At 47.1% G+C, this 26,781-nt stretch overlaps 2 protein-coding genes across 8 annotated transcripts in view; both read left to right on the forward strand.

Moving 5' to 3' along the window:
• HEATR3 (HEAT repeat containing 3) overlaps window positions 1–5,393 on the forward strand; it is an 86,943-nt gene extending 81,550 nt beyond the window's left edge. The window contains exon 15 of the mRNA XM_051833897.2: window positions 4,694–5,393. Within this exon, the coding sequence (XP_051689857.2) occupies window positions 4,694–4,696 (3 nt within the window). The 3' untranslated portion in view covers window positions 4,697–5,393. The remainder of the gene's footprint in view (window positions 1–4,693) is intronic.
• A 925-nt stretch (window positions 5,394–6,318) lies between these two features.
• TENT4B (terminal nucleotidyltransferase 4B) overlaps window positions 6,319–26,781 on the forward strand; it is a 91,044-nt gene continuing 70,581 nt past the window's right edge. For 3 of the 7 annotated variants that reach the window (XR_007914690.2, XM_051833893.2, XM_051833891.2), the window contains exon 1: window positions 6,872–7,710. Coding sequence is in view for 6 of the 7 variants with exons in the window: in XM_051833893.2 (XP_051689853.1) it covers window positions 7,076–7,710 (635 nt within the window). In the remaining variant the exon portion in view is untranslated. Of the gene's footprint in view, window positions 6,459–6,867; window positions 7,711–26,781 lie in introns of those variants that run through there. The other 4 variants (XM_051833892.2, XM_051833895.2, XM_051833894.2 and 1 more) reach the window with 4 other exon arrangements.

A 26,781-nucleotide genomic window follows, 5' to 3' on the forward strand; every position in this document is an offset into this window, starting at 1 on the left:
CTTCTGACACTTTCTTGCACATCCTTCTAGAGCTGTTGGGTGTTGGCACTCACTCCCACACTCACACCAGTGGTAGTGTGGTGTAACAGTGTTGTCCTGTGTATCCAAGAGACACACAGAGAACTCTCCGACTAATGCTGTGCTTTTCAAACACCAACACCAGCCAGGGTTGGACCAGATTAAAGCCAGGAGGCAGGAACTCAGTCTGGTTGGCAGATCTTGAGCCACCACCTGCTGCATCCCCGGGTGCACATTAGCAGGAAGCTGGAATTGGGAGGGGAGTGGTGGTGTGGTAACCACTGCACTAAATGCCTGCCCCAGGGCCTTTTCTAATTCCCTGAGCTGCAACATTAAAGGTAGAACCTCTGTTTAGTGAACCCCTGTCAACAGAGTCTGCTGCATTCAACTTTCCGTTCCTTAAGTATCCATCTGCACACATTTTTGTCTGTATTAATTGGAAAATGCAAGTAGTTCTTTTGGAATGCAACACACCTCCTTCTGAGTCACACTCTGCTCTTCACCTTGGGTCCTGCTGGGACTTGAGTCTAGTTGTAGGCCCAGAAGCAAGGGGGCTGGTGGGCGTGGGGCCAGTGGAGATCACCATTGTCTCCCCCAGGGAAGGCCATTTAGTTTTATAGGCAGCAGGCAGTGCAGAGTTAATTATCTGAGATGGAGCTGAGGCAGGCAGTAGAGGGACTGATACCACTGGAGTTGGGGAGGCTACTTTTCTTCTTCTTCTCCTTCTTTTTTAAAGATTTTATTTATTTTATTTGAAAGGTGGAATTACAGAGAGTGAGAGGCAGAGCCAGAGAGAGAGGTCTGCCATCCACTGGTTCACTTCCCAAATGGCAGCACTGGGCAGACCAAAGCAAGGAGCCAGGAGTTTCATCCAGGTCTCCCCACATGGGTACAGGGACCCAAGCACTTGGACCATCTTCCACTGTTTTCCCAGGCACATCAGCAGGGAGCTGGGTTGGAAGTGGAGCAGCCGAGACTCAAAACGGTGCCTATATGGGATGCCAGCTCTTCTAGTGGTGGCTTAACCTGCTACTCCAACAGCGCTGGCCCCAGGAGGCTACTTTTGCTGGAGCTGAGGAGGCCTCTTCCACTGGCAAAAAAGTTTCATCAATAAACACTCATAAGGGGGCTCAAGGTCCCTAATCAGGTTCTTCTCACACAGCTCCATTCCAGCACAGGGGGTCCTACTCTTTCCCAGTCAGCACCCCTGCTTTAACAGCAGACTCCGGAGGTGGGAAGAATGGGAGCTTTCTGCGGGCGGGCTCAGCTATGTGGCTGCAGGAGACAAGCATCTCCTTCAGGGCACACACGGGGTCCTTGGGCCATGTATGCTGTCCTTGAGCTGGGAGTTGGAACCCCTGAATGTACCCTATGATGTTGGGAGCAACCAGCCAACTTCATTGTATTAATTAGTTTCCCAAAAATGTTTGAAAGTATCATTCACTCACCCCACTCCTTCTTATAAGTAGCTAAGAGTATCCAATGCACACATTTTTTGTATCTCTTTCGCTAGGTCAGTGTATGGGCTCTCAGAGGTCTGTTTACCACTAGAAATAGAATCATCAAGCCAGCGCCACAGCTCACTAGGCTAATCCTCTGCTTTGCGGCACCAGCACACCAGGTTCTAGTCCTGGTCAGGGCGCCGGATTCTGTCCCAGTTGCCCCTCTTCCAGGCCAGCTCTCTGCTGTGGCCAGGGAGTGCAGTGGAGGATGGCCCAAATCCTTGGGCCCTGCACCCGCATAGGAGACCAGGATAAGTACCTGGCTCCTGCCATCGGATCAGCGCGGTGCGCCGGCCACAGAGCGCCGGCCAAGGCGGCCATTGGAGGGTGAACCAACGGCAAAAGGAAGACCTTTCTCTCTGTCTCTCTCTCTCTCTCTCACTGTCCACTCTGCCTGTAAAAATAAATAAATAGAATCATCAGCATCTTTATGCTTGATCATAAAAAAGCCAATTTTCAGGTGGCTGTTGTGGCACAGTGGGTTAAGCCTCTACTTGCACTGCCTACATCGTATATTGAAGTGCCTGGTAGCAACTCCCCACTCCGCTTCTGATCAAGCCTGCTGCTAGTGTGCCTAGGAGGCAGCAGATCATGGCCAGAGTACTTGGGTTTCTGCCATCCACAGGTCCACAGGGAGCTCCTGGCTCCTTGCTTTGGTCTAGCCTTGCCCTGGCTGTTATGGGCATTTAGGGAGTGAACTGTCAGATGGATGATCCCTCTCTGTCTCTGTCTCTTCCTCTCTCTACCTTTCAAATCAATCAGTCAATAAATCTTAAGAAGAAATGTCAATTTCCAAAACTCAGGAGCCAAATTTAGAAAACACAGTGTTAGTATTATTCCCCTATAATCACTCTCAGGGTTAATTAGGTTAGATAGGGCTCAGAATTAAAACTGAATGCACATACGCTTGAATAGAAACAGTTTATTTTTTATTTATTTATTTTTTTTGACAGGCAGAGTGGACAGTGAGAGAGAGAGACAGAGAGAGAAAGGTCTTCCTTTGCCGTTGGTTCACCCTCCAGTGGCCGCCGCTGCAGCCGGCGCACCGCGCTGATCCGATGGCAGGAGCCAGGATCCAGGTGCTTTTCCTGGTCTCCCATGGGGTGCAGGGCCCAAGCACCTGGGCCATCCTCCACTGCACTCCCTGGCCATAGCAGAGAGCTGGCCTGGAAGAGGGGCAACCGGGACAGAATCCGGCGCCCTGACCGGGACTAGAACCCGGTGTGCCGGCGCCGCAAGGTGGAGGATTAGCCTATTGAGCCACGGCGCCGGCCTGGAAACAGTTTATTATAAAGATCTGGCTGTGCAGTCTGGAGACCCAGGACAGCTGGTGGGGTTGTTCTGAGAACCGGAGGCCCGATGCTGTCAGGGTGGGAGACGAATGTCCCTGCTCCACTAGTGAGGCGGAGGGAGCAAATCTTCCTTTCTCCACTCTGTGTTCATCCTGGGTGATGTCCATCACTCTGGGAAGGGCCACCTGCTTTATTGGTCACTGATTCAAATGCTAATGTAATCTAGAGCCGCCTACCTAGGCACACCCAGGAATAATGTTTAATCTGAGTACCCTGTGTCCCAGTCACCTTGACACACAAAATTAACCATCACATGACATATTCCTAACCACACCAAAGACCGGAGAAAGCAAAGATTTAGTTTCTAAAAGCGTAAGAAGAAATTTGGACTGATCTGAACAAGATACAAGATTGCATGTTGTGCTTTATTTTGAAGCCTCATTGGAAAATATTTCCCTGCTTGAAATCCTCCTATATTTATAAAGGAAAAAAATAATATGATATAATGATGTGTACTTTGTACAAAAAGGAGAAATTTTGTAAATGAGGTCCAAGTTCAAGTTCATTAAGACCTGGAGCAAATGCTTCATAACCTAAACACTGGAGATACTCATAACTATATAACCATAACCACATGCTGCCTAAGATTCAGTTATAATGGTAATTATTAATAATAGCATTATCATGTAGTAGTTTATACATGCAATTTCCCTTCTGTTTCTCCAGTTAATAAATCAATACACTTTCAAGTTTGCAGGATTCTTGCAACATTTTCTCCACATAATTTTTACTCTGTAGAACCTTGGTGTTCCAGTAAATCTTGCAAATTAAGAACACGGACACCACATCCCTCTCTCTACCCCCCCCCCCAATAAGACAAGAATGCTGAGACTGACTAGGACCCTACTTATGGAGGAAAGTCTGAGTTTGTGATAGCCTCTCAATCCAATGCCGAAGGGCTTGAAGGATGACATCCATGCCTGCTCTGCTGTTCTAAAGAGCAAGATGAAAAGGTTGGATAATTGGATAATTAAAATTGTTGAAATCAGTGTAGTCTATCTCTTTGGATGCAGTAATAGATTATGTTTTTTCAAACTGTTGAAATCTTTACTTAGTATAGAGTTGATCTTTTGTATATAAAGATAACCAAAAATGAATCTTAATGAAGAATGGGATGGGAGAGGGAGTAGGAGATGGGATGGTTTGCAGGTGGGAGGGTGGTTATGGGGGAAAGAACTGCTATAATCCAAAAGTTGTACCTTTGAAATGTATATTTATTAAATAAAAGTCTTCCATTAAAATAGATTAGAGATAAAATATTGCAGATGTATTGGGGAACGTGAATATATTTTTGTGTATGTGAAATACCCAAATGTTTTCTTTTGGGCTGGATGAATTTTAAAGAACCTTCCAGAAGGCACACTTTATGGTTCTCCACTATGATACACATTTAGCACTCACATTGCTTTATCATCTTGCACTCAATGCATTTTCCTGCCTCAGGTCCTTTGTACTTGCTACTCCCTCTGTCTAATGGAACATTCCTTAGATGGCCATGACCTACTCCTGCACCTAAGTCCTTTCTCAAATATCACTTCCTCAGAGCAGCCTTCCATGATTAGCCCAACTAAAAATAGAAAACTGTCGCTATCCCTTTAGCCTGCTTTTTCTTTACAGCATTTGCCACTGTCTGATTTTATACGTTTGCCTTACCCACTGGAAAACAAGGTCCATGAATGCAGGTGCTTTGTCAGCATTGTTCATTGCTGTATCTCCATAATCTAGCACATAATAATTGCTCAAGACATATTTGTGGAATTAATTGAATGAATTGCGATTTGAGTTTAAATATTTACCTCTTTTGCCTCCCCAACCCGACAGTAAATTAATGGAAGGCAGCCAAAGGCCCTGGTTGATTATTTATCTCCTCTGGAGCAATTAGCTCAGTTCTGCATGGATGACAGACATTCAACCAAGATTTGCTGGATGCCTTGGAACTCGGATGACTTACGGAGCAGCCAGTCAGCATTCCGTGCTGGTGAATGAGAACACTAATTCCTTGCTTTTCAGCCCATCCAGTACATTGTATGTACTTTGATGGATATTAACTCACTTGCTCATTTTGCCAATATGAGTACTTTAATAGTTCTAACACTTGTCTGAAGGAATGAACACTTAGAAATAACACATTTTTTTTTTTTGTCTCAGTGGTATTTAATGTGTACTTGGACATCCAAAGAAATACTTAAAGACTAAATACATACCTGCACTTTGGAATGTATATGTCCATTGAGGGATTTTTGTAAGAATGTTAAGTCTTCACAGTCAATATTTCTGAATGGTGGGAGATTGATAATGTTTACTTTACTGGGCTTCCCGTTTTTATTTTCTGATTTCAATTTTCATAACAAATTTGAAGTTGTAAAAAGAACCGCTATTTCTACATAATGTTTTGTCTGTCAAATGGCAAAAACAACAGTGCTACACACTTCCCCTGCTATTTACCTTTAAGTATCCAGCGAATTTCACTCTGAGAAGCCTTTTAATACTGATTTCTAATAAATCAAACACAATAAAGTAAAAGGAACCAAAACTCTGAAGTTTTTTGCGTTTTCCAAACTAATGGCCTGTTACACTTAGTAAGAAAAAAAAAAAGGTGGAACAATGTTTCCCTCTTTGATAAAATGGTTTTTTAAAATTTGCCGAAAAGAAAAAAAAAACTTTTCTAGAATATCGAACTCCCAAAATAGAAGGCCAAAATCAGGTGTCAGAGACTTTGCCCAGCCTTAAAGGGCACGGATGGAATGTGCTCCCTTTTCCTCCTTTTCCCTCTTGATGATTTAAAACATTTTACACGCCCCCTTCCTTGTCTTTTTTTTTTTTTCCCCCCACAGCGATTAGATGTGAAAATGTGAAAATCTCTTCCTTGGGGAAAATCCCTTCATGCTAACAATGTGGTCCTTGGTTTAGGCTGCGACAGCTTTTGGGGTCTCTTGACGTTGACTGTGCCCTTGTGGGTGACTGGGCACCTCAGAGCAAGCGCGGGTTCAGCCCGGGGAGGGGGCGGCTCTGTGCCCGTGCATCTCTGCGCGTGTATGGGCGTGCGTGCCTGTGTAAGGCGGGTTTCCAGTGTGAGCGTGTGTGTGTGTGGGGGGGTGGGTGGTTCCGAGCCCACAGCTTACACGCGCAGGGCCAGTGACCTGCCCCACCCGAACGGAGACGCGCGTGCAGCCCTGCCGGTGGGCGCGGGTTTCGCCTCCGCCCAGGCCTGCGACTCTCCCACCCAGGCCAAGGGCGGCGGGGCGGGGCGGGTGCGGGAAGCGCAGGGGCGGCAGCGCACCCTAGCGCGCAGCCTGGGTCCCGGGGCACATGCTCCGGTGGGAGGTGCGAGTCCGACCCTCTAGGGGTGTGTCCCCACCGCAGCAGAACCGTGTTTCAGGCTACGGGCCGGAGCCCAGCAGCCCGCAGAGCCCAGGGGTCCCGGAGGCCGCGCGGTGGGGGAGGGGACGAGGGGCGGGGCGGCGCCGCCCACAACCTATTCCCTGCGGAGCCGGCGGCCACCTCAGTGCGGCCTCTCCGGTCTCAGCGACCAGGACGCCGAGGCTGGGCAGCGGGGCGCGCGCGTCAGAGGCACCCGGACGGCCAGGTACGTGCGGCCCCCTGCGCCCCGGCGCGGGGACGGTTGGGCCGGGCGGTTGCGGCCCCGTCGCGCCGCACCGCGGCCTCTGTGACGCACGCCGCGGCCTCCGGGCTTAGCGGCCGGCACGGCGCGGCGCGGCGCGGCGCGGCCGGGGCGGGGCGAGCGCATGCGGGCGGGGCGGGGGCGGAGCTAGCGGGGCGGAGCCGGCGGAGGCCCCGCCCCGGGGCCGGAGGAGCGAGGACGCTACGGAGCAGGCGCGTCCCGCCGCCGCTGCCGCCGCCGCCGCCGCCGCTGCTGCCGCCGCCGCCGCCGCTCGCCCTTCTCCGGAGCCGCCGCCGCCGCCGCCACCGCCGCCATTTGCACGGGGACCCGGGTGACAGGGGCTCGGCGGAGGGGCGGAGGGAGGGGGGGAGGGCCCGCGGAGCCCCCGAGGGCGGGAGCGACGCCGCCGGCGCCGGCCGGGCTCCCTGCGCTACCGCGCCGCCCGCGGCGGGCCCCGAGCAGCAGCAGCGGCAGCAGCGGCAGCAGCAGCAGCAGCCGAGGCCGGGCGTGCGCCTGAGGCGGCGGCGGCGGCGGCCCTGCGGGCGGCCGGGAGGGGCGGGGGCAGCGGCCGCCGCCGTTTGATGGATCCGAGGATCGCCTGGTTCCAGCCAGAGCAGCTCGGACCGTCCAACAGTCTGTGGATGCAGATCTGGGAGACGACCCAGGGGCTGAGGAACCTCTACTTCAACCACCACTGTCACAGCAGCGGCGGCGCGAGCGGCGGCGGCGGCGGCGGCAGCAGCACGGCCACCGGCGGGAGCGGCAGCAGCACCGGCAGCCCCGGCGGCGCGTCCCCGGCCCCGGCCCCGGCCGGCATGTACCGCTCCGGGGAGCGCCTGCTGGGCGGCCACGCGCTGCCCGCGGAGCAGCGGGACTTCCTGCCCCTGGAGACGACCAACAACAACAACAACCACCACCAGCCGGCGGCCTGGGCCCGCCGGGCGGCTGCGGGCCCCTCGGCGTCCTCGTCCCCCTCGGCGGCGGCCGCGTCCCCGCACCCCTCGGCCGCCTCGTCGGCCGCCGAGCCCAGCGACCCGGCCTCGGGCAGCAGCAACAAGAGGAAGCGCGACAACAAGGCCAGCACCTACGGACTCAACTACAGCCTGCTGCAGCCCAGCGGCGGGCGGGCCGCGGGGGGCGGCCGGGCCGACGGCGGCGGGGGCGTGTACAGCGGGACCCCGTGGAAGCGGAGGAACTACAACCAGGGAGTCGTGGGGTGAGTGCTGGCCCTGCGGCCTGCCGGCCTGGCCGGTGCACGCGCGCCGCCGCCGGGCACACGCCCACAGCGGGGGTGGGGGGCGCCCGGCGAGGCCACCCCCGCGCCACCTTCGCCGCTGGGGGTGGTGGTGGTGGTGATGGCCGTCCCTCACTCCCGCCAGCCCCCCCCACCCCGTGCCATCTACACCTTCCCCCCAACTCTCCCCAGCCGTCCACACCCTCCCCTCCCTTAGTCATCCACCGCTCTCTGCCCTCGCTCTCAGCCGGTGCACACCTGCCTCGGGCCCCCTTTCTCCATCCGCTCGGTCCTCCCTGTCCCCCTCGCCAAGGACCTGCCCCTGAGCCACCCCCACCCCCCACCCCCGGCCGAGGTCGCTTGGCAGAGGCGTATCACTCGTTCCTCCCCGGAGCACGGTCCGTGTGTCTTTTGATGGGCCAGGACCCGGAGGTGCCTTCCTAGCCAAGAATGGAAGCATCCAGAACGCTCCTTCCCCTCCCCCAACCCCAGACAGGAATTGTGTCAGTCCTGGAAGGCATTGCCTGCGCTTGACCCTTTGCCCCATCTTTGTATTTTTTTACAAATTTCCTCCCTCTGCCCTGCCCTGTCCGTGGGCAGGGAGAAGCGGGTTGACAGCTGAGTGCGGGATGGCGAAGGTGGTGAGCTCCTCCTCTGAGGCCCTGATGGAACTTTCTAGGAGTTCACGGTCCGCAGCACCCGGCGCTCACTGTAAAGTTGTCGTCTTGGCGGAGGCGGCCAGCGCCTTTTATTCTCGGGGGTAACTTCATGCTGGCCAGGGAGTGTTGCACCACGGGTGACTTGCTGTTTAAAGTTCAGCCTTCACAGAATGGAATCTTCCCTGACCCTAGTCAATTATGTACACGAGCAGGGACCGGTTCCAGCTAGATTTCCCTTCTGGAAGAGCCCTGTGCTGGATTACGTTACTGACTCATTTTTCTTTGTGCAAAATTAAGCTTTTGGAGTACATGTGCTCTGTGTGTGTGTGTGTGTGTGTATACAGACACATGCATGCATAGCTTGAGCATGGAAAACCCGCTTCCCAGTTGCTTTTCTTCCTCTGGTCCTGTTTTACATTGAGGACCACAGTACCCCACTGAAGTCACCAGTTAGTGTACCCTCCCTTTTCTCAGGAGTCACCCGTTCAGATGCACCCAGCTTTTGGCAGGGAGAGGCAGTTCTGTGTACCTTTTAGGAGGTCTGGGTGGGTTCCGTCTGCTTGTGGAGGGCTGCTGTCTGGTATGTGCTGCTATTCCAACTCCCACCTTTTTCGGAGAATGCATTCAAGTGCTTCAGCACCGCTGCTGAGGTTCCTGTCCAGTGTGCCCTTGCCTTCCAGAGGGGAACCCTGTAGGGTTGAGTCCTCTGGTGCGAAGCTCCAAGGGCGCTCTCCATGGTCAGCGCGTTGTACTCAAGGCTGTGGCTCCATCCTGTTAGCCTTTCCAAGAGGAAGCTTCCACCTGTGGTTTAGCGACAAGTAAATTGATACCGAGGGCTTCTGGTAGTTTCATTTCGTGGGAATAAGCCCCAGTGAAGTAATCACTGTTGACTCAAGCCTTAACGTCCCCCAGTAGTGTTTTAGTAACGTCTCTTTGCATATGTGTCTGAAAGGAATATATTATAAATCCAAAATGCAAAATGCTGCTTGCCTTTTTTTTTTTTTTTTTTTGGTAGACTAGAACTTGCCCTCGCTTCCGCATGCTGTTTCTTGGAGAGGATACTGCGAAAGTTCACATTTTGAACTTACATAGAAGCGGGGTGTTCTTGTTCCTGATTCAAATATTTTATTGCCCTCAGAGGGATTAGAAGAGGAATTTTGGTTTCCCAGAGGGATTACTGTTTAAAAACTGATTGTCGACCTGCTTCGGAAGGGCTTATCACTTCATCAGACTTTCCATTCTTTCGTGTCCCTTTGGAGCATGTCAGCTGTTTACAAATTTAAGGAAAAAAATGTTTTTCAATTCTGAGACCTTTTACTTTTGAAAAATTTATTTTTTTAATAAGGTTTTTTGTTTTATTTGAAAGGCAGAGTTAGAGAGACTGACAGATCTTCCATCTTCTGGTTTGCTTCCCAGATGGCTACAATGACCAGGCCTGGGCCGGGCCAAAACCAGGAGCCAGAAGCTTCGTCTGTGTCTCCCACGTGGGTGCAGGGGCCCAAACTCGTGGGCCGTCTCCTGCCCCTTTCCCTGGCGGGCGCATCAGCAGCCCATATGGGATGCTGGCATTGCAGGGGGTGGTTTAATCTGTTAGGCTACTACGTGGGCCCCTTGAAAAATGTATCAGGCGGTTTCTGAGAGTGCTGAAAAATTCTTGTTTTGACTTATGAATTATTATTTCTTAACTTTTAAGGAAGTTCTGCTATTTTTAATATAGGTATTTAAAAAATCTGAATGCAGAGTATATATCAGTGTTAGGCTACTCTGAGATTAAATATAGCAAAACTGTTATCAACATTTTCTGCCTTCTTAGCATGATAATTAGCTAATAGCTTAACAAGTTGTGGTGACCCCTGGCCTCTGAACTCAGATAGTGAGAGGAGACATAAACAAACAAAACAAAACAAAACAACTCTGGGGCGGTTACATATGTTCTCATTTGTAGTTGTCTTACCTGTCGGTGTGCTGTGCATCAGCCAAACCGGTCGACTTATTTCCTGAACACTCCTTCCAGATGGAGTTCAAAATCCTGCCTTCTTATGTTGCCTAAGTTCTTGATTTTCTTTTATTGCATTCCTCTAAACTGTTGATTTAGCTTGCTTATATTCCCAACTCTCCCTTTATGTATATCTTATATGAATGTTCCTTCCTACTCACTAAATGGAAATTTTTTCAGAATAAGATACTTGGATTTCCTCTGAGTCTTTATAGTTTTCTTTCGAAAGGAAACTCCTCTGGCCTCACAGTCTGAGCCTTCTTCCCCATGTTACTACAGGCCCGGCAGTTTATTCATTTTCTTTTAATTTTTTTAAAAAATTATTATTTGAAAAATAGAATGACACACACAGAGACAGATGCAGACAGACAGAGCCTCATCCACTGGTTCACTCCCTAGCTTCCCACAGCAGCCTGGGCTGAGTCACGGCGCCCAGAGCTCAATCCTGCTGCCTCCACGGGTACACAGCAACAGGAAGCTGGAGTGGGGAGCAGAGCCAGAACTTGAACCCAGGCACTCGGATACGAGATGCAGGCGTCCCATGCAGTGTCTTAACCACTGCACCAAACGCCCATCCCATTCTTTTATTTTTTTTTCTTAAGTTGCTTCCACTTACTCTCTTGGGCTCCATTCCCCTCCAAAGCTGGGTGTGGTGCAGGGTGCAGTCTGCCTTTGTAACAGTGAGCCATAAGACTTTTCCAAGAATTTAATTGTTGATCACCGTGGAGAAAGAAGGGATGCTAAAAAGTAGCAAACACAGGGAAATCACAGGGACTCAGAGCCCTTGGTCCTGAGCCCTGCTGTCCAGAAACTTCTTGTGGGCGGTGCTTGGTGCTGGTCCAAGCTCATGAGGGTAGGTTTGTGCTGGCTGCACTGCGGGATGACTTGTTCACAGCAGTGTTTTGGAATCAGAGTTTGCTGTGGAGGTATCAGGAAGACCCCTTGGGAAACTTGGGTTTCAGGAGTTACTTCTTGAGCTACCTTGGTGGGAATGGGAGTGGGAAGCAAGAAAGAATGTGAGAGCTATTGCGGAGTAAGGATGGTGAGAACTCTTGACTCCCTTCGTGGATTTAATAATCACACCGATGCTTTGAACTTGAGTGATTGGGGAAACGTTGCTGTTACTGAAAATGAGGCTGGAAGGTCTGTTGCTTTGGGCCGGAGACGGGATTGAGATTCTGGGATGGAGATGCGGGTTCTTTACTGCAGTGGGGCAGTATCCTCCTGTAGGTGCCTCTGCCTGGTGCTCGGGGTTCACCATGAGCCCTAGGTGCTGATGGTTTGCTTCAGGCACTGGCGTGGTTTTTTTCTGTGCAATATCATCAGTAGGATTGGTGTTACTCCTGGGCTTCAGAGTGATCAGCCTAGGTTGAGTGTGAATGAGTTTAGAGGCCTTATTCCAAGTGCTTTGTGCTAAGTTTAATTTCTGTGCATTTGCAAATACAGCCCACAAGAATTCTTTAGTGAACTGGGACCTCCAGGTTGTTGAATTTTACTGGGTTTGGTACTGAAATGTGCTTTTAAGGAGACATGAGGTTTCCTATAGTGTAGATTCTACGCTAACTGTAATTCATCTTTGAGAATATCCTAAAGTCTGGTGCAAGGGAGACTCAGAAAGTTCATGGGGAAATGGCATTAAAAAGTGATGTGACTTTGCTGTGAGGTTTTTGAAGTTCCCTCGAATGCTGTGTTCAACTAAGTTATTTTTGTGGCCCATCTTCTGTCTCCTATCCAAAATCTGCGACCATTGAGCACTCAATGATTGGCATTTCAGTGTTGAAAGTTTTCAGTTGTTGAAAATCATAAGGAAACAGTGAGTGACTAGAGCTTTTTCAAGTCCACCTGTGTTTATACAAGAGGTTAAGTATATTGCCAGAAAGACAGGATGGGACAAGATACTCTGAGAGCTGGCAGGCAGAGGGGCGTGTGTGTGAAAACAATTCTGATCCTGGTAGGTGAGGTGGTGAGGTGGGCTTCTATGAGACTGCTAGCAGCAGAGCGTAGCGTGCGGCCAGAAGAGTCCAGAATGGTTTGGGGGAAGAGACGTTACGAACTCTTGCTGAGGTTGGACTGGTCTGGACTGGTCAGATGCTTATCTCATTGCTGGTTCTCAGATGAGCCTGTATTATCACAGGAATAGGACAGACAGACACCGACAGTGAATGGTTATGTATTCTCATACCTGCTGAAGCCAAGAAAAATTTTAAGTCCCTTTTTTTTTTTTTTTTTTTTTGGTGGAAAGTGGAAAGCAAGCGGTTGTAGAATTGCACACAGCTTCTTATTTCTCCTGTTGCCTCTTAGAGTAAGGTTTAGCGGAGGAGACTATTTCAGGATCACACCCACGGCACCAGAAACCGTCGTCATCACCGACACACACGTAGGTAGGAGCAATCTTGAAGGGGCTGTTGGCCCGCAAGGCTGCTCTCGTGAAGGTGTCAGAGCCAGTGGCCAGCAGCTGGGCCTTGCTGTCTTACAGAGCTGGCTGGCCAGCCCCGGAGCCTCCTGAGAGGTTGAGACTACAGCCAGTAGAATGTCCCTGCAACACTGCAGCGTATTTGCCAGGGGCTCAACTACTGCAGAGCACCAGAAAGCCTTCAGATTGGCTTCACTGTTTTTAAGATTATGCATAATTAATTTTTCACAAGAGATTATGTATTGAATCTGCAGGTGGCCTTGAGCTAGACTTTTTGTTAATTTGGAACCACATAGCAGATGATACATTTATTTCTGTCTGATAAGTTACTTGATGATGGAAAAGACTTGTGTGCTAAGTAAGGACTTTGCCAGGGGAAGCACCTGGCTCCTGGCTTCGGATCTGCGTGGTGCGCTGGCCACAGTGCGCCGGCCACGGCGGCCATTGGAGGGTGAACCAACGGTGGAGGAGGACCTTTCTCTTTCTCTCTCTCTCTCTCTCTCACTGTCCACTCTGCCTGTCAAATAAATAAATAAATAAGGACTTTGGGCCACACAGAAATTAGAGTTAAAGGATTTTGGGAAAAAAAAAAGAGCATAGAGACATTTGCGTTGTACACTAGGTCACTAGTTCCTTACTCATTTGAACAGCTTCAAGTCTGAAAAAAATGTTACCACATGCACAAAAGATTTCATGCAGTAACTGTTAACTAATTCAGGGATTCTAGTTTAAGTCCTGTTTCCTTCTGAAACAGTGTGTGCAGTGCAGGAACCCGTCCTTGGAGATGAGTTGATTTAATGAAAGTGCTCACCAAAATGAAGCCTTTATTACCATGTTTCAAATCCTGTGCTGGATTCTTTCCATCTGCTATCATATTAACCTCATACATAGCTGGTTTTTCCAACTTAACTTTTTATTTTGAAATAACTTAAAATATGTAGATTTTTAGGAAGTTGCAAAAACTAGTAACAGAGAAATTCTATGTTCTGTTGGTCATTTCTACCTACTAGTAAACATCTCACGTAGTTATAGTTTAATACCAAACCAGGAAATTGACACTGCTACCATCCATGGCTTCTTTAAGATTTCACCATATATACAAGTTTCACATGTATTTCTCTGTATGTGTATAGTTACATGCAGTACCATATGTGTAGATTCATGTACCCACCTCCAATCGAGATACAGAGCTAGTTTATCACCGGAAAAATCCCTTGTGTACGCTTTGTAGTCGCACACGTCCTTCTCATTCTTAACCCCTACACTGGTCTCTGTAATTTTGCCATTTTGAGAATTTTATATGAATGGAATCATAGAGTATGTAACTTTGGCCTTTTCTGTCTTACCGTATTTATCTGGGGACAGAGCTCTCTCATCTGCTGGTCTGCCTCCCAGATGCCCATTACTATGGTCGGGCTGGGCTGAAGCTAGGAGCCAGGAACTCATTCAGTTCAGGTCTCCCACTGAGTGACAGGAACCCGAGTACTTGAGCCATCACTGCTGCCTCCCATGGTTTGCCTTAGTCAGGAGCTGGATCTGGGAATTGAACCCAGTGTACTCCAGCGTGGGATGTAGATGTCTTAAGTGGCATCTTAACCGCTAGGCTAAATGCCTTGGTTAGTTTTTAAAGAAACTGCGAGACCATTTTTGGCATGACTGTATCTTTTTACATTGCTGCCAGCAGTGTGTGAAAAATCCACTTTCTTTGCCTCCAGTATTGAGTGTTACCACCGTTTTTTATCCTAGCCTTTCTAATGTGTATAGTGATAGCCTGTTGTGTTTTTATCATAAAAAGCCCCTCCTTATTTAACTTTACAATTTTTTTTTTTTTTTAAAAAGATTTACTTATTTGTCATAGCAGAGTGACAGAGAGAGAGAGAGAGACTGACTTTCATCTGCCCAGGCAGTCCAGCATGGAATGTGTGTGTCCCAGGCAGGACCTTGACCTGCTGTGCCACAGTCTGCCCATTAACTTTAATTTTTATTAAATAAAATTTCGGCAGGATTGGGGATTGGGAAATCTTTGAATTAGAAATCTCTAGGTAAAATTGAGAACTTAAAAGGTCTCAATTTTCAAGTCTTACCCTTTAGCACTATCATTTTAACTTTGAAATCCTTTTCAGTGTTTCCATTACAAACTGCTTTTTATAGATGTTACTTATTAGCATGAAGTAGATCTTTAGTCTCAGTTTTTTACAAAATGATTTTTTGAAAGGCAAAGTTACAGAGAGAAAGAGAGAGAGAGAGATCTTCCATTCAGTGGTTCACTCCCCAAATGGCTGCAACAGTCAAGGCTGGGCCAGGCCAAAGGCAGGAGCCAGGAGCTTCATCTGGGTCTCCCAAGTGGGTGCCAGGGGCCCAAGCACTTGGGCCATCTCCTGCTCCTCTCCCAGGCACACCAACAGGGAGTTGGATGGGAAATGGAACAGCCAGGACTCAAATCGGAGCCCATATAGAATGTCAGTATTGCAGGTGGCAGCTTAACTACACCACCATGCTGGCCCCTGTATGATATTATATTATCTGTTGGCTTGGCAGTATTTGTGGTTAGAGATGATTTGCTGTTGGTGGAGAGAGAAAAATTATTTACAGTATTTTTACATTTTAATAACTTTGGACTGTGTAGAGTAAGTTCTTTATCTTCAAATCTGTATTTGATTAAACTGCTTCATCTGAATGTCTTTCTGGACTGAGAGTTGGGACTTGGTCCATCATTTTCCCCCTACTAGCCCCTTGTATTTGTCTGTTTTGAGTCTGTCAAGGTAATATAACTCTTAGTACTGTCAAGTATTGTAAATTTCTGCCCAAGCAAGGATGAGAATCCATTAGATTGTGGGTGTGGAGTTTTTAAAGTTAATTTTCAGTAATTTGGATTTTAAAAAGTATAAGCGATGGTATTTGAAATGTTAATATTTTTATTCCTTAGAGTTAGTTATTTGCTCTCATTTTCTTGTTTGTATGAGGTACTGATAACACTGTCTCTTAAGAATACTTATTCAGGGGCCCAAGCTATGGCATAGCTGGTAAAGCTGCCATGTGCAGTGCAGGCATCCCATATGGATGCTGGTTTGAGTCCTGGCTGCTCCACTTCCAATCCAGCTCTCTGCTATGACCTGGGAAAGAACTAGAAGATGGCTCAAGTTCTTGGGCCCCTGCACCCATGTGGGAGACCTAGAGGAAGCTCCTGGCTTCTGGCTTTGGATCGGCCCAGGTCCAGCTGTTGCGGCTATTTGGGGAGTGAACCAGTAGATGGAAGACCTCTCTCTCTCTCTCTCTCTCTCTCTCTCTCTCTCTGCCTCTGCTTCTCTGAAACTCTGCCTTTCAAATAAAAAATAAATCTTAAAAAAAGGAATACTTATTCATTGTTAAAATCAACATTTCTTTTATTTTTTAAATATTTATTTATGTGAAAGGCAGAGTTACAGGGAAAGATGAAGAGAGAGATCTTCCATTCTTTGGATCGCTCCCCAGTTTACTGCAGTGGTTGGAGCTGAGCCATCCTGAGGCCAGGAGCCAGGAGCTTCTTCCAGGTCTCCCATGTGGGTACAGGGGCCCAAGGACTTGGGTCATCTTCTGCTGCTTTCCCAGGTGCATTAGCAGGGAGCTGGATTGGGAGTGGAGCAGGCGGCAGCCTAACCCACTGTGTACTGCGCCAGCCCCAACATTGATTTTATATAGTACTAATAAATGCTGGTTGATAAGAATCTAATAAGGCTAAACCAAAAGAAAAAATAACCTGTGTAGTATTATTACCAGGATATAACTACTGTTAACCTTTTGGTATAAATATTGTTTGTTGGACTTTTCAATGTATTTACACATATACGAGGGTACTTTTAAATGTTTATGGCAAGGGACTGGTATTGTGACACAGCAGGTTAAACCATTGCCTTTTGATGCTGACATTCCATATTGAAGTGTTGGTTTGAGTGCTGACTGATTCACTTCTGATTCAGCTCCTTGCTAATGTGCCTGGGAAGGCAGTGGATGATGACCCAAGTTCTTTGGCCTCTGCCACCTGCATGGGAGACCCAGAAGAAGCTCCTGGTTTCTGGCTTTGGATCAGCGCAGCTGCAGCCATCGCGGACGTCTGGGGAGTGAACCAATGGATGGATGACCTTTCCGTCTGTCTCCCTCTCTCTCTCTCTGCCACTGCCTCCCTGTAACCGCCTTTCAAATAAAAATAAATAAATCTGTAAAAAAAAATTTGTGGAAAAAGATACCTATATTGGAAAATATACATGGACCTCAATTTTTTTTGCACCAAATTAAACTTATCTTTTAATTCCACTTTCTCATAAGCATTTTTAAAAATGATTTATTTATTTATTAGGAAAACAGAGCAACAGAGAGACAGAAGGAGAGGGAGATGGTCCATGGATCGGAAATGGAGCAGCCGGAACTTGAACCTGTACCCATATTGGATGCCGGCGCTGCAGGTGGTGGCTTTACCTGGTGTGCCACTGCACCAGTCCCCAAAATTTTTGAATACCCCTCCTGTGCATGGATTTCAGGATCTAGAGCCAGAATTGAATCTAGGTACTTACATGTGGAATGCTGACATCTTAACTGATGTCTTAACCATAAGGCTAAATGCCTGCCCTGTTGTTTGTCTTATTGTTGAGCTGTAAGTTTTCTTTTTATTCTCGATACTAGACTCTTATCAAATAGGTAATTTGCATATATTTTCTTCCATACTTGAGTTTTTTAATAAGCAATTTTCTGATTTTATGTTTTATGGTTGATAGTTTCTATGTTTTTTAAAGATTTATTTATTCATTTGAAAGACAGAGTTACAAGGAGGCAGAGGCAGAGAGAGAGAGATCTTCCTTCTGCTGGTTCACTCCCTAAATAAATAGCCACAATGGCTGGAGCTGGCCTAATCTGAAGCCAGGAACCAGGAGTTTATTCCAGGTCTCCCATGTGGGTACAGGGGCCCAAGGACTTAGGCCATCCTCTGCCGCTTTCCAGGCCATAGCAGAGAGCTGGATCAGAAGAAGAGCAGCCAGGTCTAGAACAGGTGCCCATATGGAATGCTGGTGCCCAAGTGGAGGCTTAGCACACTAGGCTACAGTGCTGGTCCCTGCGTTTTTTCACTTTTTCATAGTGTCCTTGAAAATGCAGAGTTTTAGGAGGCAAATATTGTGGTGCCACGGGTTAAGCTTCCACTTGGGACACACACAGTCCATATTGGAGTGCCTGGAATTGAGTCCCACTTCCACTTCTGACCTGGCTTTCTGCTAATGGTCTTAGGAGGCAGCAGATGATGGCTCAAGTCCTTGAGTTCGTGCCACCCATATAGGGATCCCGATGGAGTTTCTGATTCCTGGCTTTGGCCTGACCCAGCCCCAGCTATTGCAGGCTTTTGGGGAATGAGTCAATGAATGGAAACTCTCTTTCTCTTTCTCTCTCTTGCTTTCACTCTGTCACTCTGCCTTTTAGTAAACTAAAATTTTAAAAAATTGAGAGGAAATGGAATTATAAATTTTTAAAAGGCACACAGTTATTTTTCTGCAGGAAAATCTAGTTTGTCTATTTTTTTAAAGGTTTTCGTTTATTTATTTGAGAGACAGAGTTACAGACAGAGGGAGAGACAGAGAAGAACCTGCAGTCTGTTGTTTCACTCCCCTGATGGCTGCAAGGACCATAGCTGGACGATCAAAAGCCAGGAGTCGGGAGATTCTCCCAGTCTCCCACGCAGGTGCCAGGGGCCAAGCACTTGGGCCATCTTCTGCTGTTTCTCCAGGCCATAGCAGAAAGCTGAATCAGAAGAGGAACAGCTGGGACCTGAACCAGCACCCATATGGGATGCTGATGCTGCAGGCAGAGGCTTAACCTAATATGCCACAGTGCCGACCCCTGTCTATTTTTCTTTAGTTGCTTATGATTTAGGTTTCATATCATTGCCCAGTTTCAAATCATGAAGAATTACATTTGTACCCTTCCTTCTTCCTTCCTTCATTTCTTTTTTTCCCTTTCTCCCTTCCCTTCCTTTCCCTTTCCTTCCCTTTTTTTTTTTTTTAAATTTATTTATTTGAAAGCCTGAGTTACAAAGGAGCGAGGGAGAGGGGAGAGAGAGAGAAGGGGAGAGAGAGGTGCCTTCTATCTTTTTTTTTTTTTTTTTTTTTTTTTTTTTTTTTTTTTTTGACAGGCAGAGTGGACAGTGAGAGAGAGAGACAGAGAGAAACCTTCCATCTTCTAGTTCACTACCCAGATAGCTGCAATAGCCATGGCTGGACCAGACAGGAGCCAGGAGCTTTATCCAGCTCTCTCATGTGGGGGGCCTCAGACACTGGGCCATCTTGCACTGCTTTTCCCAGGCTATGAGCAGGGAGCTGGATTGAAAGTGGAGCAGCTGGGACATGAACCAGTACCCATATGGATTCCAGTATCATGGGTGGCGGCTTAACTCACTGAACCACAATGCTGACCTCTGTACTGTTTCTTTCTAAGAGTTATATAGTTTTAGCTCTTAACATTTAGGTCTTTGATCATTTTTAATTCATTTTGTGTGTGTGTGTGTGTACAATGTGAGGTGGGAGTCCAGCCTCGTTTCTTTGCCTGTGGGTGTTCAGCTGTCCCATTTGTTGAAGAGACTCTTCTTTCTTCATTGAGTGGTCTTGGCATATGATTGTTTTTTGAGAAAAAAGTGTTAGGGGTGGAGTGTATTTGTATTTTTGCTTTTGCTGAATTTCTGTGTGGATAGATTGCCATTTACCCTTACATCAGCAACATACAAGAGTCCCAGTTTTCCTAATGTCCTATCAGATCTAGTAAATATAATTCAAGGCAGAGCCAACACAGAACAAAAGATCTTTGCCAAATTTAAGTGTTTTACTGATTTAATTTGTACATGTGTTCACATTTGTTAGCAATTTTTTTTAAAGCAGGATTTTTTTTTTTTAGATTTATTTATTTATTTGAAAGAGTTACACAGAGAGAGAAGGAGAGGCAGAGAGAGAGAGAGAGAGAGAGAGAGGTCTTCCATCCGCTGGTTCACTCTCCAGTTGGCCGCTGCAGCTGCACTGATCTGAAGCCTGGAGTCAGGAGCTTCTTCCTGGTCTTCCCATGGGGGTGCAGGGGCTCAAGGACTTGGGCCATCTTCTACTGCTTTCCCAGGTCATAGCAGAGAGCTGGATTGGAACTGGAGCAGCCGGGACTCGAACCTGGTACCCATATGGGATGGTGGCACTGCAGGTGGCAGCTTTACTTGCTAGGCCCTGCAACTTGTTACTTTCTAACGGCTGGTAGTATATTATCACTTGCATCTATAGCAATTTGTTAATCCCTTGTTTAAGGCCAGTAGCATTTTTAAACATGTCCTCTGCTTTTGTTGTTATGTCACCTGTTTGACAACTTGTTTCTGCACGTGCCAGAACCCATCCACACCTGCCCTTGTAAAGCACTGTACAGTGGGCTTTGTATGGGAGGTAGGGAGGACAGGATGTACTCATTCCTCGCCTTCTAGGAAGTTGTGGTCTGGGTGGATAGAAGTGCACAGTGTGGAGAAGTTGCTCTTGGCTGGTCAGGTAAGGGGGCAGACCTTTTAGGCTGTGAAGGATTAGAAAGGAAGAACTTTTATTGGTTTAAAATGAGTAACTCCAAAGGGACAGATTAAATGTATACTGTTTAGCATCCCTGAGATAGTGAACAGAATTTACCAGCTGAAGATCATTCCCTTGACCTCTGTCTCGAAGGAATTTTGAGATCTGAAAGTATTGCAATTGATTTCTTTAATCTTTTTCCAAAATGGAAATTAGACATTAAATACAAGTAGGGAGAATACAATAATGAACTTCCACATGCTCATCATGTAGTTCCAATAATTATCAACCCAAATCCATTTCCACACCACACTATTTTGAAACAAAGTTCATGCATTTTTGTTTGTGCCTGTAGATAAAGATTTAGAAAGGAACAGTAACCTTATTATGATTGTTCACCTAAACAAGTTAACAATAATCAGTTAATTGTATCAAATATCCAATGTTCATAATTCTCCCATTGACCCACAATACTGTTTTTAACAGTTTGCTCAAGGCAGACTCTAAATAAGGTTCTTTGATTACTGTTGGTTGAAATGCATTTTTAAAAATTATTTTCTCTTTCTCTCTCCATCTCTCTCTCTCTCACTGTCTAACTCTATCTGTCAAATAAATAAAAAAATTATTTTCTCATTTATTTGAAAAACAGAGACAACATGATCTCCCCTCTGTTGGTTTGCCTGCCAAATGCCCACAAAAGCTGAAGCCAGGAGCTGGGAACTCAGTCTTGATCTCCCATGTGGGTGGCAGGGACCCAGCTGCTGGAGCCGTCACCTCTGCCTCTCCGAGTGTGCATTAGCAGGAGGCTGGAATTGGGAGTGGAGCTGAGTGAGACTGGAACCCAGGCACTCCCACACGGGATGTGGGCATCCCAAGCGGCATCTTAACTGCTGAGCCAAATGCCCACCCCTTGAAATGCCCTTAAAATCTTTTTAATCAATAGGTGTCTCTGCTGTGTTCCTCCCTATTAATGTATTTGTTGAAGAAATTATTTTTCTATAGATTTTCCTCCTCTCTCAACTTTGCCGATGGCACCCTCATGGTGTCAGTCTGATACGTATTATTCCTTTGCCCTCCTGTGTTCTCTGTAAATTTGTAATTAGATCTAGAGACTTGTTTAGATTTATTTTCCCCGCAAGAATATTTTATAGGTGGTGGTTTGTACTTCTCAGAAAGCACATAATGTCTGAATGCCTTTCTTTTTGTGAAATTAGCTACTGTTAATGATCATTACCTATATTTATTAACACTTTATTAGGATTATAAATTTGCAGTATTCAGGTTCTCTTGATTTTTTTTTTTCTGTGTGTGGTTAGCTGGAATGTTTCTAAAGGCAAAACTTCCCTCCTCAGTTATTTGCTTATTATTTATTTATTTAATTTATTGAGTGAGAGCTTGCATCTGCTGATTCATTCCCCCAGTGCCTGCGACAGCCAGGGTTGGACCAAGCCAAAGCCAGGAAGGAGCTGGAAATTCCAACCAGGTTTCCCATGTGGGTCACAAGGTTGCAACTACTTAAGCCAACACCTGCTGCCCCCCATGGTCCACATCAGTAGGAAGCTGGAACTGCAAACAGAGTCAGGACTGAGACTCAGGCACTCTGATGTGGGATGTGGCCTCTTAACTAGTAGACCAGATAAATGCCTACCTGTGCAGTTCTTGTAAAAGAATGCAGGCTAAGAGTGAGAAAGGAGATAGGGTTTCTAGCTGGATTTGTGAAGGAGCTATCCCTAAGTGAAGAGAAATGAGGTGGCTCTGGGAAGCCGAATAGGCCTTTTTGGTGTGGGATAGAGAAGTTAATTTTCCCTGTTGTGAACTTATTGTGGCCTTTGGTCAGCGGCTGGGACCATTGAGGAGCCCTTGGCCTGCAGCCATCCTGGCCTTTGCTTTCAGCGAGTGGTAGCTGAAGGAAGCCATGATGGGCCTCTGACCTGTGAGCCTCCCTCTGCAGAAGTCAAAGTTCTCACAGCCATAAGTCGGTAACCAGGAGCTACGGGTCTATTTTTACCATGAAATTAAACTTGGATTCTTTCTTTATCCTGTACTGCTGTAGTTAGCGTTAGCTTGCATAGTTTGTGCCCTCAGACTCGCGTAACCCATTCAGCCTTGCAGGAAGGCTGCCCACCTACTAGGATTAGCTCTATCGAGTGATTCCCCCCCCATCAATTTTTTTTTTTTTTTTTTTTTTTTTTGTTGACAGAGTGGACAGTGAGAGAGAGAGACAGAGAGAAAGGTCTTCCTTTGCCGTTGGTTCACCCTCCAATGGCCGCCACGGCCGGCGCGCTGCGGCCGGCGCACCGCGCTGATCCGATGGCAGGAGCCAGGAGCCAGGTGCTTTTCCTGGTCTCCCATGCGGTGCAGGGCCCAAGCACCTGGGCCATCCTCCACTGCACTCCCTGGCCACAGCAGAGAGCTGGCCTGGAAGAGGGGCAACCGGGACAGAATCCGGCGCCCCAACCGGGACTAGAACCCGGTGTGCCGGCGCCGCTAGGCGGAGGATTAGCCTAGTGAGCCGCGGCGCCGGCCCAAATATTTATTTTAAAAGCTACTGTTTGCATGTAGAAACTGTGCAGCAAGCATGGTAGCAGCTGTGTAAAGAAAGGGCAGTGTGGTCTTGTGAAGGAGGTCTCCAGCAGGTGGACTCAGCCAAGCTTCTCGGTTATAGTTTGGCTTCAGCTTCCTTGGGAGTCTGTGGGGCCCCTTGTTGAGGATATCAGCAGACAAGACCTCTCTGAGACCTGGGCAAGATAGGTGCTGTCATGGGCTTTTCTACTCTATTTGCTCTCCCTAAAGCGTATATATTTGAATTTATTGTTTTATCAAGTTTAGGCTTATGGAAAACGAGCAGAAAGCGCAGAATTTCTAGATCCTCTGAAGAGAGTTAGAGTAATGCCTTTGTAAAAATTGCTTCCCCAAATATTGATACATTACTGTTAACCAAAGTCCACAGTTCATTTTGGGTTTACTCTTAGTGTAGATTCTATGGGTTTTGGCAAATATATAATGACGTGTGTCCACTGTGATAGTAACACATAGAACAGTTTAGTTGCCCTGAAAATCTCCTTTGTTCCATCTTGTCATTCTTCTCTCCCCTGAACCCCTGGTCCTTTGACTGTTTCCTTAGTTTTGCCTTTTCCAGAGTGCCGGATAGTTGGAACCATGCAAGATGTAACCTTTTCTGATTGGCTGTTTCACTTAGCAGTCTGCGTTTCGGCTTCCTGCATGGGTTTCTGTGGCTTGGATAGCTCATTTCTCTTTAGTGCTGAGTAATACTCCGTGGTGTGGATGTACCATGGTGTTTATCCGTTCACCCACTGAAGGACATCTTGGTTGCTTCCAAGTTTTGGCAGTTATGCATAAGGCTGCTATAAATAGCATTGTGCGCTTTTCATGAGAATATGTTTTTAGCTCCTTTTAAGTAAATACCAAGGAGCTTGCTTGGTAAGAGTATGTTTGGTTTTGCCAGAAACTACCAAGTTTTCTCCCCAAAAGGCTGTATGATTTTGCCTTCCTGCCAGCAGTCAGTGCCCCAGCATTTGGTGTTACCAGTGTTTTGGCTTTCCATTATTCTCGTAGACAGTGTAGTGATACTTCATTTTAAATTTGCAGTTCTGTTGTGACATGAGAGCATGTTGTTGAGCACCTATTGCGATTTGAATGTGTCTCTTAAAGTTCTTAGGTTGGAAAATTAATCACCAGCGCAACAATGTGGAGAGCTGGAACTTTCTTTTTAAAAGATTTATTTATTTATTTGAAGGCAGAGTTACAGAGAGCGAGCGCGCATTTCCATCTGCTGGTTTACTCCCCAGATGACCACAACAGCCAGGACGGAGCCAGGCCAAAGCCAGGAAGCCAGGAGCTTCTTCCAGGTCTCCCACAGGGGTGCAGGGACCCAAGTATTTGACCCATCCTCTGCTGCTTTCCCAGGCACATTAGCAGGGAGCTGGATCGGAAGTGGAAGAGCCAAGACTTGAACTGGCACCCATATGAGATGCTGGCACTGCCTGCGGAGGCTTAAGGTTCTGTGCTGCAATAATGGCCTCTGGAACTTTTTTTTTTCTTTTTTAAAGATTTAATTACTTATTTTGAGAGTGACAGAGAGAGAGAGAGAAAGACAGAGATACCTTCCGTCTGCTGGTTCACTTCCCGGATGGCTGCAATGGCCAATGATGGGCCAGACCAAAGCCAGGAGCCGAGAATTTAATCTGGATCTCCCTCCGTAGCACCTGACTTCAGCCCAGCCCAGCCCTCGCTGGGTGGCAGGGGCCCAAACTCTTGGGCCATCTTTTACTGCTTTTCCTAAACCATTAGCAAGGAGCTGGATCTGAAGTAGAGCAGTTGGGACCCAAATCAATGCCTTTATGGGATGCTGGCATTGCAGGTGGTGGCTTTACTTGCTATACCACAACCCAGCCTCAAGAGTGGGAACTTTCAAGAAGTGAGTAGGTCATGAGGCTGCTGCACTTATAAATGGATTTATGTTGTTATTTGAAGAGTGGGTTTGTTGTAAACACAAGTTGGGCCCCCTCTTTTTCTTTCTTCCATGCTCTCTGGCCATGTGATGCTTTCCATCATGTTATGATGTGCAAGAAGGCCCTCACCAGATGTGGCTCCTTGATCTTAGACTTCCCAGCTTGCAGAAAGAACTGTGAGCCAAGTAGACCTCTGTTGTATAAATGCTCCAGTCCGTGGTGCTGTGCTACAGCTGCAGAAAGCAGACTGAGACAGCGTCTTTTTCACTTCCTTAGTTGCTGTGAATGTGTTTGTTTGGTGAGGTGCCTATTCTAACGTTTTGCCCATTTTTTAATTGAGTTTTTTCCTTGTTGAGTTTTACAAGTCCTTTATATATTTTTGATACCAGTCCTTTATCAGTGTTGTGTCTTGCAAATATTTTCTCCCAATCTGTGGCTTACTTTTTCATTTCCTACCAGTGCCTTTGGCAGAGCAGAAGCAGTCCAGCTTAACAATTCTTTCATGGCTTGTGCTCTCAATATTATGTCTAAAAAGTCATTGCCAAACCCAAAGCCACTTAGGTTTTCTTTTATGTTGTCTTTCGGCAATTTTGTAGTTTGTGTTTGACATTTGGGTCTGTGATGCATTTTGAGTTAATTTTGTGAAAGGTCTGAGATCTGTATCTAGATTGCATTTTTTTCCTTTGGATGTGCACTTGTGCTGAAAATACTGCTGCTTCTCCACCCAGAGATGCCTCTGCACTGCTTTGTCAAAGGTCAGTTGACTGTGTTTTGTGAGGGTCTGTTTCTAGGCTATCTGCTCTGTTGATTGATCTACTTGTCTTTTACCAGTTGCACAATCTTAATTTGTTTTTTTGGCTTTTTTAAAAAAATTTGAGGGGCCAGCACTGTGGCGCAGCGGGGTAAAAGCCGCGGCCTGCAGCGCCGGCATCCCGTGTTGGCACAGGTTTGAGTCCCAACTGCTCTGCTTCTGATCCAGCTCTCTGCTATGGCCTGGGAAAGCAGTAGAAGATGGCCCAAGTCCTTGGGTCTCTGCACCCGTGTGGGAGACCTGGAAGAAGCTCTTGGCTCCCTGTTGCAGATCAGCTCAGCTCTGGCCATTGCGGTCATTTGGGGAGTGAACCAGTGGATGGAAAACCTCTCCTCTCTCTCTCTCTCTCTCTGGCTCTACCTTTCTCTGTAACTCTGACTTTCAAATAAATAAAATATGAATCTTTAAAAAAATTTATTTGAGGGGGCTGTATGGTATAGTGGGTAAAGCTGCCACCTGCATTGCTGACATCCCATATGGGCAATGGCTTGAGTCCTGGCTGCTCCACTTAAGATCCAGCTCTCTGCTATTGTGCCTGGAAAAGCCCAAGTCCTTGGGGCCTTGGACACATGTGAGAAACCCCAAAGAAGCTCCTGATCCTGGCTTCAGCCTGGGCCAGCCCCAGCTGTTGTGGCCATTTAAGGAGTGAACCAGCAGATAGATGATATTCTCTCTCTGTCTCTGTCTCTGATTCTATCTCTTCCTCTCTTTGTGTAACTCTTTCAAATAAATAAATAAATAAATCTTAAAAAAAAAAAAAAGAAATTTTATTTGAGAAGCAGAGAGAAAGACTGAAAAAGTACTCCTCCATCTCTGGTTCACTCTGCAAATGGCAGCAACAGCCAGGGCTGAGTTAGGCTGAAGCCAAGAGCCAGGAGCTTCATCCAGGTCTCCCACGTGAGTGTAGGGGCTCAAGTACTTGGGCCATCTTACACTGCTTTCCCAGGTGCATTAGCAGGAAGCTGGATCAGAAATGGAGCAGCTGGGACTTGAACCAGTGCCCATACAGGATGCCATCATTGCTGGCAGCATCTTTACCTGCTGTGCCATGTCACTGGCCCTCCATATAAATTTTAGAATCAATTTGTCAATATCTATGAAATATCTTTTGTGTTTTTATTTATTTATTTATTTATTATTATTATTATTTTTTTTTTT

This window comes from Oryctolagus cuniculus, chromosome 18 (genome assembly GCF_964237555.1).
Source record: "Oryctolagus cuniculus chromosome 18, mOryCun1.1, whole genome shotgun sequence".
NCBI classification, from domain to species: domain Eukaryota; kingdom Metazoa; phylum Chordata; class Mammalia; order Lagomorpha; family Leporidae; genus Oryctolagus; species Oryctolagus cuniculus.